The 17259-nt window shown below is 38.5% G+C and overlaps 1 protein-coding gene across 5 annotated transcripts in view; it reads right to left on the bottom strand.

Moving 5' to 3' along the window:
* LOC143032394 (large ribosomal subunit protein uL1-like) overlaps positions 1-17259 on the bottom strand; it is a 25060-nt gene extending 7801 nt beyond the window's left edge. The window contains exons 1-9 of one of the 5 annotated variants that reach the window (XM_076197096.1): positions 17171-17259; positions 16817-16849; positions 11711-11903; positions 11453-11543; positions 11175-11294; positions 7322-7489; positions 4858-4972; positions 4252-4370; positions 717-818 (exon numbers count right to left, since the gene is read on the bottom strand). In XM_076197096.1, the coding sequence (XP_076053211.1) occupies positions 717-818; positions 4252-4370; positions 4858-4972; positions 7322-7489; positions 11175-11294; positions 11453-11543; positions 11711-11903; positions 16817-16835 (927 nt within the window). In that variant the 5' untranslated portion in view covers positions 16836-16849; positions 17171-17259. The other 4 variants (XM_076197099.1, XM_076197101.1, XM_076197098.1 and 1 more) reach the window with 4 other exon arrangements.

Raw genomic sequence — 17259 nt, 5'->3', positions numbered from 1 at the left:
GGACGGGGAGAAAACCCTTCGGGCTGCGTCAAAATTTACTCACACATACTACCCCACCCCTCATGCAGTCACAACATCATCCATATACAACCATTCTCCACTCACCTCTGTCTTCCGTCCTCTCCCTTCCTTCCTCAACAGACATTCCCCTCTTCCCCAAAGCCCCCTTCACCCCATCCATCCACCTCATCCTAGGACGTCCCCTCATGTTCACTCCCTCCACATCTGCCTTCCATACCTCAATACAATTTTCTTTTTTGTCAAGTACATGAAATATTTCCAATGTAGTGTTTAGCTTACAGTTAAGTAATTTTCTTGAATACGAAAATTAAAAATTAAAATCTGACAAAGAATTTTAATTTTGTCATGAAAAACTGGGTGGGTGAAAGATTTTACTTGTAACTGATTGGATAAAGTTGTTATAACAGCCATGCACCCCTACCCTACCTTGAATCTCCCATCATGTGTCTTATAGACAAAAGCAATATTTATTTGGTTAGATAAGAATTAGGTTGATCTTTTATATAACTTCTGAAAGTTCTGGATTTTTCAAGATCCAGACAAGGTCCCTCAATTAGTCTAGATCTTTGAAGTTTTACCATTTCAAAATGACCAAGTTTACTAAGACAATATCATTAAAATCCTAAAGCCCTACACAAGGGATTCAGCACCCAATAAAATGTGCATCTTTATCCAATAATAAACTATGAGCTTACCATTGTTATTAGATCAGTAGATTTTCTATTTGATTTGTGTGATTCAATGTCTTGGAGGATTGTTGATAAATTTGCCTTCAACTGTTCATCAGACAGGTGGAACTGGAAAAAAGATACACTATAAAATGAGTGGGTGAGGGGGGGGGGCTGCCATATAATGGGGGTAAACCAGTTCTTGCTGTTGGGCTGTGCACTGCTGCTAACCCAAGTAGTGTGGCAGAAGACAGGGAAGCCCCTTCACCCATGAGGTGTTTTACTGGAGCAACAAATGGGCATGGCATGAGTTGTAAGTGTCCATCCCCCTCTAAGGAGGAATGGAACTTTTGGTAAAATTACATACATACAATACATATACCAAAGGCTTTTTCCCCCTTACAAGGGAGGTAGCCAAAAAACAAAGTCATAAAAACTATTCCCACCCATTCCATCCCTAATACACTCCACTCTCTTCCACCCTCTACCCTCCCTCTTATCTTGGCACCTCCTGGATGACGGGTCATCCTTGCATCTTGTCCACTGCCCTGGGTCAGAAGCAGTGTTGCAAGACACAGCACATCCACAGCAAGACTGCTTCATTAAATCGGTGACCCACCCCCCCTCTCCATCCCACCATGCAGAAAAGGAGATGACAGGGAGAAATCCCTTCAGGCTGCATCAAATATTTCTCACACATACTACCTCACCCATTCCACCTCTTGCATCACATCATCATCCATATACATTTAATCAGCAACCCCTCTCTGTCCCATCATGCAGAAAAAGAGAAGATGCCTTTACTTTACTTTTTTTTAGGAATGTCCCCTGTGGGGCTACAGGGAGAAGGATGGCTGGTCCCAATCCCCGTCCCATTTTTCTCACCTCTTATGATCCAAGTGGAAATACTTGGGGGCAGTATTTTTCTCTCCCCACCACAGGGTAGGTGAAACAAGGAAATGAAATTCTGAGAAATGGTACAGGACAGCACCAAGGGGTTGGGGGACAATAGCAGTAATGAAAGTTTCATCATTTCTCTGTGAGCAGTGTTCCTCTATCACAACTACGTAAATACAGACAAAATGATGTGTGACTCTGGTCCATAGGGGTGCCCCATATAGACCCTAAAGTATCAACTGCCTGCTACTTTGCCATAGCAACATGCAACCAATACCCCAGACATAGGGATGACCCATCATCCAAGAGGTGCTAAGATAAGAGGGAGGGTGGAGGGGGTGGAAGTGTATTTAGGGATGGATTGGGTGGGAATGGTTTATGCCTTTTTCTTTTTAGCTACCTCCCTTGTAAGGGGGAAAAAGCCTTGGTATATGTATGTATGTATGTATATATATATATATTTATTTATTTAGAGTGAACTGCTTAAATGAGAAAGAAAAGGAGGAGTACAAGAACCTCTGAAAGGAGTGGGAGGGGGTGAAGGATAAAGTAGAACTAGGAATGGAGGAGGAATGGGGATGGTTCAAGGAGGGAGTCATAAAGTGTGCAAAGATGGTGTGTGGAACAAGGACAGGAGGAAATAGTAGGAAGGGTAGTGAGTGGTGGGATGAGGAAGCAAAGAAGGGTGTAGAAGAGAAGAAGCAAGCTTTCAGAGATTGATTAAAAATTAGGACAAGGGAATCATATAAGAGGTACAATGAAAAGAAAAGAGAAGTAAGGCATAATATAAAGGAGGCAAAGAAGAGAGCAGATGCAAAATGGGGTAAGAGTATGACAAAATTTTGAAAGTAATTAAAAAGATATTTTGGAAAGAAATTAAAAGAGGAAGAGGAGGCGAATCAAGTAGAGAAGAAAAGGTAAAAGGTGCAGATGGAGAGATGATAATGGAAGAAATGGCAGTAAGAGGAAGATGGGCAGAGTATTTTAGGGAGTTGCTAAATGTGAAGGAGGATAGGGAGGGAAAGGTAGTTGCAGTGGGAAGTGCTAAGAAAATGACTGTGATGAGTGAGGAAAATGGAGGAGAAATAGGGAAAGATGAAGTGTAGGCTGTTGTTAAGATGACGAGAGCAGGTAAGGCACCTGGGTTGGATGGATGTCATGCAAAATGTCTGAAAAGAGGAGATACAGTGATGGTGGACTGGTTGGTGAGGAAGGAAGGAGGGTAGAAGATAGGGGTGAGTGGAGAAAGGTTGTGTGGATGATGCTGTGATGCATGGAAGGGAGTGGGTGGGGGAGAGAGGGGTGAGGGAGTATGTAAGAAAAACATTTTGATGCAACCCAAAGGGATATCTCCCCATCTTCTCTTTTTCTGCATGAGGGGACAGAGAGTGAGGGCCACTGATTAAGTGAAGTGGCCTTGCTGTGGAGATGCTGTATCTTGCTGTATTGTTTCTGACCCAGGCAGTAGACAAGATCCAGGGATGACCCATTATCCAGGAGAATCCAAGAAATGAGGGAGGGAGGGGTGTTGAATGGGGCTGGAATATGTGGAGATGAAATGGGTATGAGTGGATTTATGTCTTGACTTTGAGTACCTCCTTTGTAAGGGTGAAAAAACCTTTAGTATATGTATATAGGTATTCATTTACCATCTTGGTAGGGAGGAGACTACAAGAGACCTAAAGCAACACTCTGATTAACATACTTAGGTAATACAAGGAAAGGCATTTTTTCTGATCTCAAGGTTTCTTCTTAACATTTTATATTAAAATTATTTTAGTAACCTATCAACAACTTCCTCTCCTTGCAGCTTCATGTAGCTGACATTTAATCTCTGGAACAATCCTAAGCCTCTTTATCAACTTTGTTCATTTTCCCCCCTCACTTTTTCACACAAGGAGAGCAAATGATTGGAAACCACTACCCTACTCCTGATCCATCTCCCCCTGCTAACCAGTGACACAGTCAGATCCACATTAATACAAAAATCCAATGTTTCTTTCCAGAAAGATCTATATGAGGAAGGATTTACAGGTTACCAGGGTCTCCATATTTTCATTCAGTAAAATTTGAGGCAATAATTATTCTTCTAAATTTGTACATTCATATACAAAGGCCTAGGTCCTCCTCATATGAGAGGTAGGCAAGTCAAAGTATACTTTTTTGCCATGACTACATGAAAGAAAAGAAAATCCTTAGACTCTTCTCCCCTGTTTAGCTGCCTTTTACAACATGTAGGAGAACATGGTGATGGTACTCTTATCTCCCACCATATGAGGCTGAGGAAAAATGAAGAGATGGAGTCATAGGGATGGCAAATTAAAGTAGGAGATTATACATACATACATATACCAAAGGCTTTTTCCCCCTTACACAGGGGGTAGCCAAAAAGAAAAAGGCATAGAAACCACTCCCACCCATTCCATTTCCTATATATTCCACTCCCCTCCACCCTCCTCCCTCCCTCTTATCTTGGCACAGGAGATTGTAGATGTAAAAAATAATCAGCATTCCTCCGAGTGGATATTAGTCTCCAACCATGAAGCAATGCTGAATGACACTCTGGGCCATAGGGATGTCTCTAAAATCCCACAAGTATCAACTGCACAAAACTGATCAAGAATTTTTTTCCCACTTAGATTAAATTTACTATATAATGACTTACTGAACCAAATGGTACTTCTATCAGAGCATAGCTTGGATCATGCTTGTGTTTTGTATAGGAATAATCGACTCCTAAAGTGAAGCGCTCAATGATGGGTACAAGGTCTTCCCCTGCTGTACCTAGAAAAAACAAAAACAAAGAGAAAAAATCAATATACATTACAGAAAAATATGGGATAATTTTTCACTTATAAACTTTCTCACTTTGGGCTGTGTCAAAACATCATCCATACACAACCATTCACCACTCACACATATCCCCTACCTTCTCCTTCTCCTTCTCATCTGGCACACACCCCTCTCTTAGGCTCACATTAAACAACCTCACATACCAATCCACCATATCCATTCCTCCCTTTGTCAGACACCCAGCATAACAAACATTTAACCCAGGTGCCTCACTTCATCATTTTCCTCTCCCACCACAGTCATAATTTTCCTTACTGTTCCCACTACTACAAATGACAAAGAGATTGGGAAAAAATCTATTCATATGATATGGCAACTAAAATATGATATTTCTGAATCTTTTGTTTTTTTCAAAAATTTAAAAAGATACTTTAGAGGTCTGTTCATGGGTTCACATAAAAATATAATATAGTCTTACCACTTTTAACATTTGGAAACTTCCTCTTCAACATTCCCTTAATAGAAAGTAGGTCTTGCAACAGGTCAGGATGAGCCAACACATGGTGAAAATCTTGTAAACTGAATTCACCAGACTGAAAGTAATTATTTGTCCTTAGTAAAATACCACTTCACATTGTAATACTTAATCCAATACATACATATACCAGACTTTTTCCCCCTTACACAGGGGGTGGCCAAAAAGAAAAAGGCATAGAAACCACTCCCACCCATTCCATTCCCACTCCCCTCCACCCTCCCTCTTATCTTGGCACCTCCTGGATGACGGGTCATCCTTGCATCCTGTCCACTGCTCTGGGTCAGAAACAATCTCACAAGACACAGCACATCCACAGCAAGGCTGCTTCATAAATTTGGCACACCCCCTCTCCATCCCCTCATGCAGAAAAGGAGAAGACAGTGAGAAATCCGTTTGGGCTGTGTCATATTCTTTCTCGTATATACTTCCTCACCCTCCATCCCCCACCCACTCCCCCTCATGCATCACAGCATCATCCATACACAACCCTTCTCCATTCACCCCTATCTTCTGTCCTCTCCCGTCCTTCCTCAACAGATATTCCTCTCTTTTGTAATGCCCCTTTCACCCCATCCATCCATCTCATCCTAGGACGCCTCCTCATATTCACTCCTTCCACACCTCTTTTACTAATCTTTCCATGTGTCCAAACCATCCTAATACTCTTTCATCAACCCTATCTCCCAACTCCCTTTCCAACCCCACTCTCCTCCTCACCTCCTCATTTCTCACTCTATCCAGCCTAGTAACCCCTATCATACTTCTCAGACATTTCATCTCAAACACACTCAAACTCCTCTCTTATGTTCCATGTTTTTGCCCCATACAGTGCTGTTGGTACAATCACTCCTTCATATAACCTCCTCTAGCATCCATTCCCAGATGTCTATTTCTCATTGCACTTTTTAATCCACCAAGGCATTTACTCACTTATCTCAATCTACATTCTACCTACACCCCCACTCCTCCCTTTCCTGCCACATTTGCACCCAAATATCTAAAACTATCCACTTCCTCCAGTCTCTCACCCTTAATGCTCACTTCCAGCCTGCTGTCACTCTCTCCCCTTGTACATCTCATCACCTTACTTTTGCCTACATTTATCTTCAGCTTCCTTCTTTCACACACCTTCTCAAACTCTGTCACAAATTTCCTCAATCCCTCCTCTGATCCTGCTACAAGCGCAGTGTCATAGGCAACTGGCTTATTTCCCACTTTTCTCCATTTTCTTTAACCATCTCCAACCCCTGACCCACTACCCTTGCATTTACCTCTCGCACCACCCCATCCATGTATAGATTGAACAGCCAGGGCAACATAACACATCCCTGACGAAGTCCCACCTTTACCTCAAACCATTCACTCTCTCCATTTCTAATCCTAACACAAGCTCTACCACTCTCGTAGTACCTCCCACAGTGCCTTCCCGTCTACCCTGTCGTAAGCCTTTTCCAGATCCATAAAAGCCAAAAAAACATCCTTATCTTTTCCTATAGCTTTCTCACATATCTGTCTTACCACAAAAATCTGATCTACACAACACCTATCTGTCCTAAAACCACACTGTTCCTCACCGATTACTCCCTCTGTTCCTCTCCTAATCCTTTCAATAAAGACCCTCCCATAAGCCTTCCCAACTACACTCAACAAGCTGATCCCTCTGAAACTACTACACTCACACTTGTCCCCATTTCCCTTGTAAAGTGGAACTATACAGGCACTCCTCCAGTCCTCCAGCATTCTACCCTCTCTTAACCCCTTCCATATGGTGACGCCTATGTAGGCATCATGAGGAGCAAGTGGGTACGCGAGGCTGCCATATCAGCGTCTTGATTATATTTATTGTAGTTGTACCTGCATGACCCCCATACTCTGTAAACTGGCTTCATCATATTTTCTATGGTTATCAAAATTCACAGGTGAAAGACGGAACGATCGATACAGCGGTGACTTTATTTTTCATAATGCGAGTATTATGACGCAACATCATATGTCTGGCAGCTAATGCTGCCCGCGAGATTTTGGCCCGGAGTAAAGTGGTTAAACAAACATCAAATAACCTCACCAGCCAGACCATCATAACTGTACCTCCTTTCTTCAGACATTCTGCATGGCATCCATCCAGACCAGGTGCTTTACCTGCTCTCATCATCTTAACAGCTGCTTTCACTTCATCTTTCCCTATTTCTCCTCCATTTTTCTCACTCATCACTCTCATTTTCTTAGCGCTTCCCAATACAACTACCTTTCCCTCCCTATCCTTCTTCACATTTATAAATGAATAATAAATAATATAATAGATAAATAAATAAGAATAAAATTTAAAAATCTATAAATGAATAAAATAAAAATAAAAAAGTATTATCTACTATAAAATTCAGACTTAAAACAAAAAAATACTTACTTGTACCATTTTTATTATTTCAGTCCCAACTGCTAAATCTGCACCTAATTCTCTTGCCTTCTGCTGCATATCAATATCTTGAGTCAGAACAAGTATACTTCTATTATGCTCAAGAGGGAAGTCATATGGTAGACGTATAACATTACTAATGCGATCCAAATACCGGTTCTAAAAGTAGAATTAAAATCAATAAGTAATCAGTGATATACTCAAAACAATCTGATTACAAAAACAAATCTAAGATACCTTCACATGGTAGGTGCCAACAACTGAAACAATTCTACCATGTTCTGCAATGAAAATTCTTATACTATATACATATAATACATTATAATTTGCATGTAAATGTATCTTAGGGCCAATGATGGGTACCTGTATGTGGTGATCCTTCAAGGTGGAGAACAAAGCCGCCCATTTTCAAAACCTATCAATCCCCTCGCCTCCATTTGGAGGTGCAGGGGATTGATAGGTTCTGTCCTTTTCCTCTTTCTCAATTTACCTTCCACCAAAAAATTATCTGATATTCCCCCACTCTCTCCACTAAGAACATGGACATCCAAAACTCTTCCTACTTTTTTCCTTGTTACCACTACATAGTCCATTCCCTATCTATCACCCTTCTATCCACCACTCTCTACCATGTGTACTTATGCTTGACCTTCCTAAACACTGTATTTGCTATCATCAACTCTCTTGACACATCTCCACCATCATCTCTCCACTATGATTTTTTCCTGGAACTCCACACTTACCAACCACTCTGTCTATTGGTTCATCTACCCTAGCATTGAGATCTCCCAATACCACTGCATTGACATTTCTCCCTAAACCCTCTATGCATTCATTTAAATCTATCCAAAAAGCCTCCCTTTCCTCTACACTCTTCTCACTACCAGGCCCATATGCATATGACCATTGAATACACAATGACTCAATGGGTAAAAGAAAATACTAGACATAGAAATAATGAGGTACTGTTGAGACTAGACTTGATATTTATGTTGGAGCCTGAAATTGTGGATAAAATGTAATACAAGACGCCAAATGGAAAGAGTGACCACATACTAATTGAGCTCAAACTAAAAGGAAATTTATTTGTGAAGAAATGAGGAAGACAGAAAGGGAAGACTAATGTACAACAAAACGGATTTTGAGAAACTTAGAAAATTATTTCAAAAGTGAATTGGGAAAATTTCTTTAATCATACAAAAATTGACTATAAATCATACAAAAACCAACTATAAATCATACAAAAATCAACTAAAACATATGAATCTGTTTTCCCTAAAAAAAGTGTAGACTCAGAGGTGACTTGATACAAGTCTTTAAGATTTTATTACCGACATAAAAAAAGACACAATTTTCACAATGAATGAGAATCTGACAAAAAATAATGGTCTCAAACTGTCAGGAAATAGATTTAATTTGGAAGTGGGTAGAAATAACTTCGCCAACTGTGTATTTAATGAATGGAATAAAATTCCTGCAGAGGCAGTGCAATGTAGTTCAGTTCAAAGTTTTAAGATTTGTTTACATAAACACCTAAGCAAGATGCTGTAATGACTGCCATTTAGTTTATACATACATACATATACCAAGGCTTTTTCCCCCTTACCAGTTATTGTCCGTCTATTATTATTTGCTTGATTTTCATTTATCATTAGTTATCTGTCAATTTATTATTTACTCTTTACATGTTTGTTTATTATTTAACTACCCCTATGCATTTATTCTATTTATTTTATTTTACAGCCAATGGATAGGGCTACTTGGTCATTACCACATATTTGACCATAGACATAATGCCTATTTTTGGTGAATTTTTTCATTTGTGGCATACAATGTATGCCACTGACACTGTAGGGGTTAAAGTGGGATAAAAAGAAAAACAAGAGGACATGAAAAGAAACTCAAATAGGATAGTTTGAAGACCTGCAAAAAAATAAAAAATAAAAAAATAAATAAAATCCACACAGAGTGGTGGATGTCAGGAACAAATTGGACAAAGCAATTGTATGAAAAAAAAACATACAAGAATTTAAGAACAAACTAGATACTGAGAGATACAAAGACGGATCACTACAAGCATAGCTCCCCTTCCCGTATAATACAACTAGGTAAATACATCTTTCTTCCCAGTTTCACCTTCATCTACATTCACCTTGAAGAATCCTCATTCCACTCCACCACACACTTACCTTCTCTTTACTTACTAGTATAGCCATCCCTTCTCTCCCTCATCCTCTCTTTATTTCTGACATCCTCCCAAACTCAAAATCACCCCTCCCTTTCAACTTTGTTTCATTCAGTGCCAACACATCCATCTTTGTTCTCACAAACTGCCTATTTCTTCCCTTTTACTCTCATCTGTACCACATACACACACATTAAAAGACCCAAACCTTAGGGTTCTGGTTAGAAAACTCCCCCCACACCCTTATGCCTTTGCTTTTTTAACCCCTACAGTGTCAGCGGCATACGTCATATGCCGCAATTGTTTTATGGATTGAGCATCAGCTATATACATTGTATACTGCAATTTAAAAAAATTGTCAAAAATAGGCATTACATTGAGGGTCAAATCTGTGGTAATGACCAAGTAGCCCTATCCATTGGGTTTATATAAAAGACACCCAAAAATTTTCATTTACTGACAAAACTGGCAACTCTGTCAGCAATTTTTCGTGGGTAACTTGGGGTATAAAATCGGCCTTCAGGACATAATTTAGGCGATTGTGGTATACAAAATGAAGTACAAGGAGGTGAAGTTGTATTTCGACAGTTAGACAGGTGCTATTTAGTACGTTTTCAGATGTATAGAACTGGCAATTTCACACTGCCAATTTTCATAATAAATGCGTAATATGCGTAATGTGGCCGATCAATAATGGTGTGATGGATGCTTACTAAAACATTTACCTATACAATAAGAAACACCACAATCATCTATCCTCCATGAAATTATAAAAAAAAATAGAAATAAAAAAACAAATGAAAAAAAAAAAAAAATTTACCACATAACAAAGTGATAAATATTTGCCAAAAAATCCACAAAAACTATTTGTAAAAATGTTTTCCGTAAGTGCCAGACTATTATGGGCAACTGTACATTGACTTGAAACATCATAAATGTCAAATTCCTTCACTCTGAAATTCTAACAAAGTTTCCCCGAAAAAATATGACCTCGTTCAACATGCGTGAGGAGCGATAGAAAGTCTATAGAGTGTCTACCAAGCTTTCACATACATATCTGGACAAAATCGACACATTTTCTCCACTTCTAGGCTAAGGTGAATTAAAATAAGCAAGATTTGTTGGTTTTACATCATTTTGAGTTGATTTAAGCAATAAAAAAAAAAAAAAAAAAAAATTAGGCTCCAACGTTTGGGGGGGGGGGGGTTTAGTATATACAACATTTGCCCAGCGACATATGGATTAAGGAATGTCCCCTTCACAGCTACAGAGAGTAGGATACCTAGTTTTATCCCTGTCCTGTTTTTGTCACCTTTTATGACTCAATTGGGAAACTGAGTGGCAGTATTCTTTCTCCCTTATCACAGGGTTTGGCAAAAAAGGAAATGAATATTCAGAAAAGTGGTAATGGACAGTATTAAAAGTGGGGGACAGCATAACAGAGGGGCAGTCACAGTATAATAAAGTAGCAAATTTGTGTGTGAATAGATATTTCCTCTATCATAGGCAAAATGATGTGTAGCTCTAGTCTGTAGGGGCACCCCATATAGACCCTAAAGTATCAGCTCTGCTTGCTACTGAACAGCTTTTAACCCCATAATAACATGCAGCCAATACCACAGACAGGGAGAAATAGCAATATTGTAAAAAATCAAATACCTTTTTATCAAGTGATATATCAAGTTCCACCTTGGCTGTAATCAATGAATCAAAACTGTTCAGAATTGTTGGGTGATGAGATTCTCGATGCATAGCTATCGCTTCTGCAGCCTCATAAACCTGCAAATTGAATATTATATACACAAATATAAAAAATAAAGTATACAGTTATTTCTATCCCAACATTCATGGAATAATTAACTTGTTAAGACTAATAAACAAATCTATTAGGGTTAAATCCTATTTGAGTGTGAAAAGTTAGCAAATTTGTCATATACCTTCCATTTGTAGAATTTGGTTATCCAAACATCATCAATGGGTGTTTTTAAATGGTCCTCCACTCGCCTAGGGGACTTGATACCTGTTCGTCTAACAATAAAGTAATCAATGCAATTAACAAGCTGCAATAAAAACTTTATTTACAGTTAATTTCACACAACTTTTCCTATTTATCTTTATATCAAGGGCTTATTGCCCCTTAGAAGGGAGGTAGTCATGTCACAAGTCACCCAACTTTTTAATACAATATTTTCTACCTCTGCTCAAGTCGCTCCCTGTATGGAATAAATTCTTTCTTTACTGCTTCCTTTTTGGCAGCCTTCTTCTTAGCCTCTGCTTTAGCACGAGTTCCCTTTCTGGCAGCTTCAAGTACAGATGATGTCTCTAATCCTGCACGCACACACACCAATGGCACCAAACATTTATGAGTTAGACTCTTTAATATGGCATCTGAAATCAAAAACAATGTAGAATTTAGAGTAATTCTGCCAATGAAATAAAATATTAGAATAAATAGACACTGAGAAAATAATAACATTTCTGAAGAATTATTTACATAATTCGATCTGCATCTCTCAACTTAATACAATACATATCATTCCCTTTAAAATACGATGGTTATTAAGACACCTGTGCATTGGTTGATGCTGTTTATCATAGGCAAGATGAGGGAGCATATCATTAAAGTACAGCAAATCCTTAATTTTTACATCCTATTCAACAATACCTGGTAGTAAGTTATTTGTGGATTTAGAGTCACATGGTTTAAAATTAAATAGAGCTGAAGGAAAGTCTTTAAATGTCACCAAACTATGGCCCTTGGGCCAGAGTCAGCCCAAGAGGTCAGTTCATCCGGCCTATCACCTCACTGTACATGTGTTTTTTGTTTTGTTTTTTCAATAATTATCTTTCTACAACTTTTTGCTAAATATGTTTTTTGTCTTTTTTTTTTTTTCAAGGTTAATTTGGATGAAGATGAAACTAGGGAGATGTAGGTCTTTGTAAGTGTATATGGATCTGGTAGTGAGAAGTGTCAAGGAAAGGGAGGCTTTTTTACCTAGTATTAAAAGGGAAGGGAGCTATGCTCGCAGTGACCCGTCTTTGTATCTTTCAGCATTATGTTTGTTCTTAAATTCTTGAATAGTATTTGCACACAATGTTGCCTCATCTAATTTATTCAAGATATCCACCACTCTGTGTGTAAAGCTATTCTTTTTCATATCTCTTCTATAACTATCCTTTTTGAGTTTCTTTTCATGTCCTCTTGTTTTTCTTTTATCCCACTTTAATAAGTCTTCTCTGTCAAGGACTTCCATGATTCTGTAAATAGCCAGTAGATCTCCTCTTTCTCTTCTTTTGTTTCAGGGTTGGTAGTTCCAGTTTAGACAATCTTTGTTCTTATATCAATTTGGAGTGTGTTGGTCATCTTTGTCATTGCTCTTTGTATTCTAATTTTTTTATATTCTTTTTAGTACTGGGTGTCCATAGTGTTGCAGTGTACTCCAATCTTGGTCTTATTAGTGTAACTAATATTTTCTTTACCACTTCCTCATCCAAATAGTCAAAAGCCACTTTCATTGACCCTAGTAAATTGAAGGTTTCTCCAACTATTTTATTGATATGCTTGTCTGGTGACATGTCTTTGCTCATAATTACTACTAGGTCCCTTTCTGAGCTCATTTTTTTTTTACTTCTTCACCAATTTCATATTTCCTTGATATTCTATTTTTACTTTTTCCAAACTCCATTATACTACATTTCTTGATCTTAAAGTTCACTTCCCACTTTTGACTCCCATTTTCAGATTTTATCTAGGTCTTTCAGTAGTGATTCACAATCTTCCTCTGTACTTACTTTCTTTAGTATTTTTGCTTCATCTGCAAAGTTCATATAACATTCCACACCTTCATCCATGTCATTTATATATACATTTTGCACTTTGGATGGCTGTAACACCACTCTGACATGTGGGTGGCAGGGAGGTTATGAGAATTGTTTTTTCATTATCCCTTAATATAAATTTGAGGGAAAAACATTACTAAGAAAAGTTGTTGGACTTCTCATAATATACATACATATAACAATGGCTTTTTCACCCTTAAAAGGGAGGTAGCCAGTCAAAGGCATAAATGCACTCCCACCCATTTCATCTCCATTACTCCACTCCCATTCACCATCCCTCCCTCCCTCTTTTCTTGGCTCCACCTGGATAATGGGTCATTCCTGCATCTCTCCCACACCCCTGGGTCAAAAGCAATGCAGCAAGACACAGCACATCCACAGCAAGGCCACTTCACTTCATTAGCAACCACAATCTCTGTCCCCTAATGCAGAAAAAGAAAAGATGAGGAGAAATCCCTTCAGGCTGCATCAAAATATCATTCACACATACTCCCTCATCCCCAGCCCACTCCTCCTCATGCATCACAGCATCTTCCATACACAACCATTCTCCATTCACCCCTATCTTCTGTCCTCTCCCGTCCTTCCTCAACAGATATTCCTCTCCTTCCCAATGCCCCTTTTACCCCAACCATTAATCTCATCCTTGATCGCCCCCTCATCTTCACTCTTTTTACCTCTGCCTTCCACACCTCTTTTACTTACCTTTCTTCACTCATTCTTTCCACCATGTGCCCAAACCACCCCAATACTCTTTCATCAACCCTATCTCTCAATTCCCTTTCCATCCCTACTCTCCTCCTCACCTCCATGTTTCTCATTCTATCCAGCCTAGTAACCCCTACAATACTTCTAATGCATTTCATCTCACATTTAAACTATTTCTTCTTCTCTTATGTTCCATGTTTCTGCCCCCATACAGTGCTGTCAGCACAATCACTCCTACAATCTCCTCTTAGCATCCATTCCCAAATGTCTATTTCTCATTACACTTTTTAATCTTCAAAGGCATTTACTTGTTTCTCTCAACATACATTCTACCTCCACCTTTAATCCTCCCTTTCCTGCCACATTTGCACCCAAGTATTTAAAGTTACCTACTTCCTCCAGTCTCTCTCCCTTGATACTCACTTCCAATTTGCTACCATGATCTCCCCTTGTACATCTTATCACCTTACTTTTACTCACATTTATCTTCAACTCCCTTCTTCCACATCTCTTCCCAAACTCTGTCACTAACATTCTTAATACCTCCTCCAATCCTGCTACAAGCAGTGTTGTCAGCAAACAACAACTGGATTATCTCCCATTTTCTCTAACCATCTCCAATCCATGGCACATTACCCTTGCATTTACCTCTCGCACCACCCCATCCATGTATAAATTGAACAGCCAAGGCAACATTACACATCCCTTGCGAAGTCCCACCTTTACCTGAAACCACTTTCTCCATTTCTAATTCTAACACAGGCTCTACTACTCTCATAAAAACTCTTGACTACTCTTACCAGCTTTCCTCTTATCCCATATATCTGCAATACCTTCCACAGTGCCTTCCTATCTACTCTGACATAAGCCTTTTCCAAATCCAAAAAACATCCTTACCTTTTCCTAAAGCTTTCTCACACATCGGCCATATCACAAAAATCTAATTCACACAACCCCTACCTGTCCTAATCCCACACTGTTCCTCACCAATTACTCCCTCTGATCCTCTCCTAATCTTCTCAATCAAAACCCACCCATAAGCCTTCCCAACTACACTCAACAAACCTATCCCTCTGAAACTACTACACTCACACCTTTCCCCTTTTCCCTTGCAAGTGGAACTATACAGGCACTCTTCCAGTCCTTTGGCACTCTACCCTCTTTTAGACATTAAACAATCACACCAGCCACTCCACCATCACTATACCTCCCTTTTTTAGACACTCCACATGAAACCCATCTAACCCAGGTGCCTTAACTGCTCTTACGATTTTAATGACTGCTTTCACTACATGTTTCTTTATTTCTCTTCCATTTTCCTCATTCATCAGTCATTTTTTTTAGCATTTCCCACTGCAATTACCTTTCCTTCCCTATTCTCCTTTACATTTAACAACTCCCTAAAATACTCTGCCCATCTCTTCCATTATCATCTCTCCATCTGCACCTTTTACCTTGTCTTCTCTACTTGATTTGCCTCCTCTTTCTCTCTTAATTTCCTTCCAAAACATCTTTTTATTACTTTCAAAATTTTCTGTCATACTCTTAACCCATTTCACATCTGCTCTCCTCTTTGTGTCTATTTCCTATGCTTGCTCTTCTCTTTTCTTTGTCCTTCACATATAATTCTCTTGTCCTAATTAGTAACCAATCTGAGAATGCTCATTTCTTCTCTTCTACAAACTTCTTTGCTTCATAATTCCACCACTCACTAACCTTCCCTCCGTTTCCTCCCATCCTCCTTGTTCCACATATCTTTGCACACTTTGTGACTCCCTCCTTGAAACATCCTCATTCCTCCTCCACTCCAAGTTTAACTTTATCCTTCACTCCCTCCCAATCTTCTTTTAACTTCTTGTACTTCTCCTTTTCTTGCTCATTTAAGCCTTTTACTCTAAGCACCTCCCTACCTTCTATCCTTTTCCTCTTTCTTTATCTATACTCTGTCAATTTACCTTCCACCAAAAAATATTCATACTCCACTTACATTATTCTGATAATCCCCCACTCTCTCTCCTTAAATGCAAAAAATATACAAATTACTGTACAAGCAGGTGAGACAAAATGGCATGTATTATGAAAGTTACAGTTGTTTTTTATTATCCTTTCACCACTTTAGTACAATGACGCCTACACAGGCATCATGAGGTGCAAGTGGGTACACAAGGAAGCTGGCATCGGTATCTTGATCATATATTTTTTGTACTTGTACATGAGTTACCCCTGGATTCTGTGTACTGGTTTGATCACATTTTCTATTTATTATTACTCAGAGTAAAAGAGGCTCATTAATACAGCAGTGACTTTATATTTTATAATATGAATAGTGTGATGTATCGTACATGTGGCAGCCAATACTGTGTGTGAGAATTTGACTTGTATTGAAGTGGTTAATATATATTAATTTGCATAAGAAACATTACTACTTACTTACTATGAATTTTTTTAAATTTGTTGTGATATAGATTTATAAAATATACAAATAACTGTACAAGTAGGTGAAATGAAACTTCACAATTATCAGAGTAGTGAAAAATGTGTGTAATAATGGAATAAAACTGAAAAAATATCACATTTCCTACAGCTTGAACCACTTAATGACAGATATTACAGAGATAATTCTAAGGCTAAGCTTTTCACTGTACTGGAGATTTCCCTAGGTTAAGTTAAATCACCTGGCAGTGGCCAGAAAAAATCAAAGTGTCCATTGCATATTAATTATATATTATAATTATAGTTATAATTATACTTACTTTGCAGGACAACGGCCATAATGTACACCAGATCTGAAAAATAGTTGTATATTGCTACTACAGGGATTCATAAAATCTGATCAAGGTATTCAAAGAATGCGTATATATTTCTTATCAAATGTATTGTCCATTCCAATGGAATATCCTATCCTATAAAATCAACATCCTACTGAATGTTTTCCACGATTCATTCCGATTCTTCAAAATTGTTTGGGCTGATATCAAAACCACAAGTTCTGGATACACTTTCTGAGTTTCCTAATGAAATACTGAGAACCCTAATGAAAATATATCATCAAACAAGACAGCGTTTCCATAAGTAATTGTGACAACTCGGTACCCAAATTTCCTTACAGCACGGTCTTCGGCATCAGTTTTTTGAGCATGTTGTTGACACATTTCAAAACATAAAACTATTTATTAATCAAAATCAAATATTGAAA

The sequence above is a fragment of the Oratosquilla oratoria genome, chromosome 13 (assembly GCF_046742065.1).
Source record: "Oratosquilla oratoria isolate Oo_2021 chromosome 13, ASM4674206v1, whole genome shotgun sequence".
NCBI lineage: Eukaryota > Metazoa > Arthropoda > Malacostraca > Stomatopoda > Squillidae > Oratosquilla > Oratosquilla oratoria.
The sequence above is the reverse complement of the archived record's forward strand: the minus strand, read 5'-3'. Positions and strand labels throughout refer to the sequence as shown.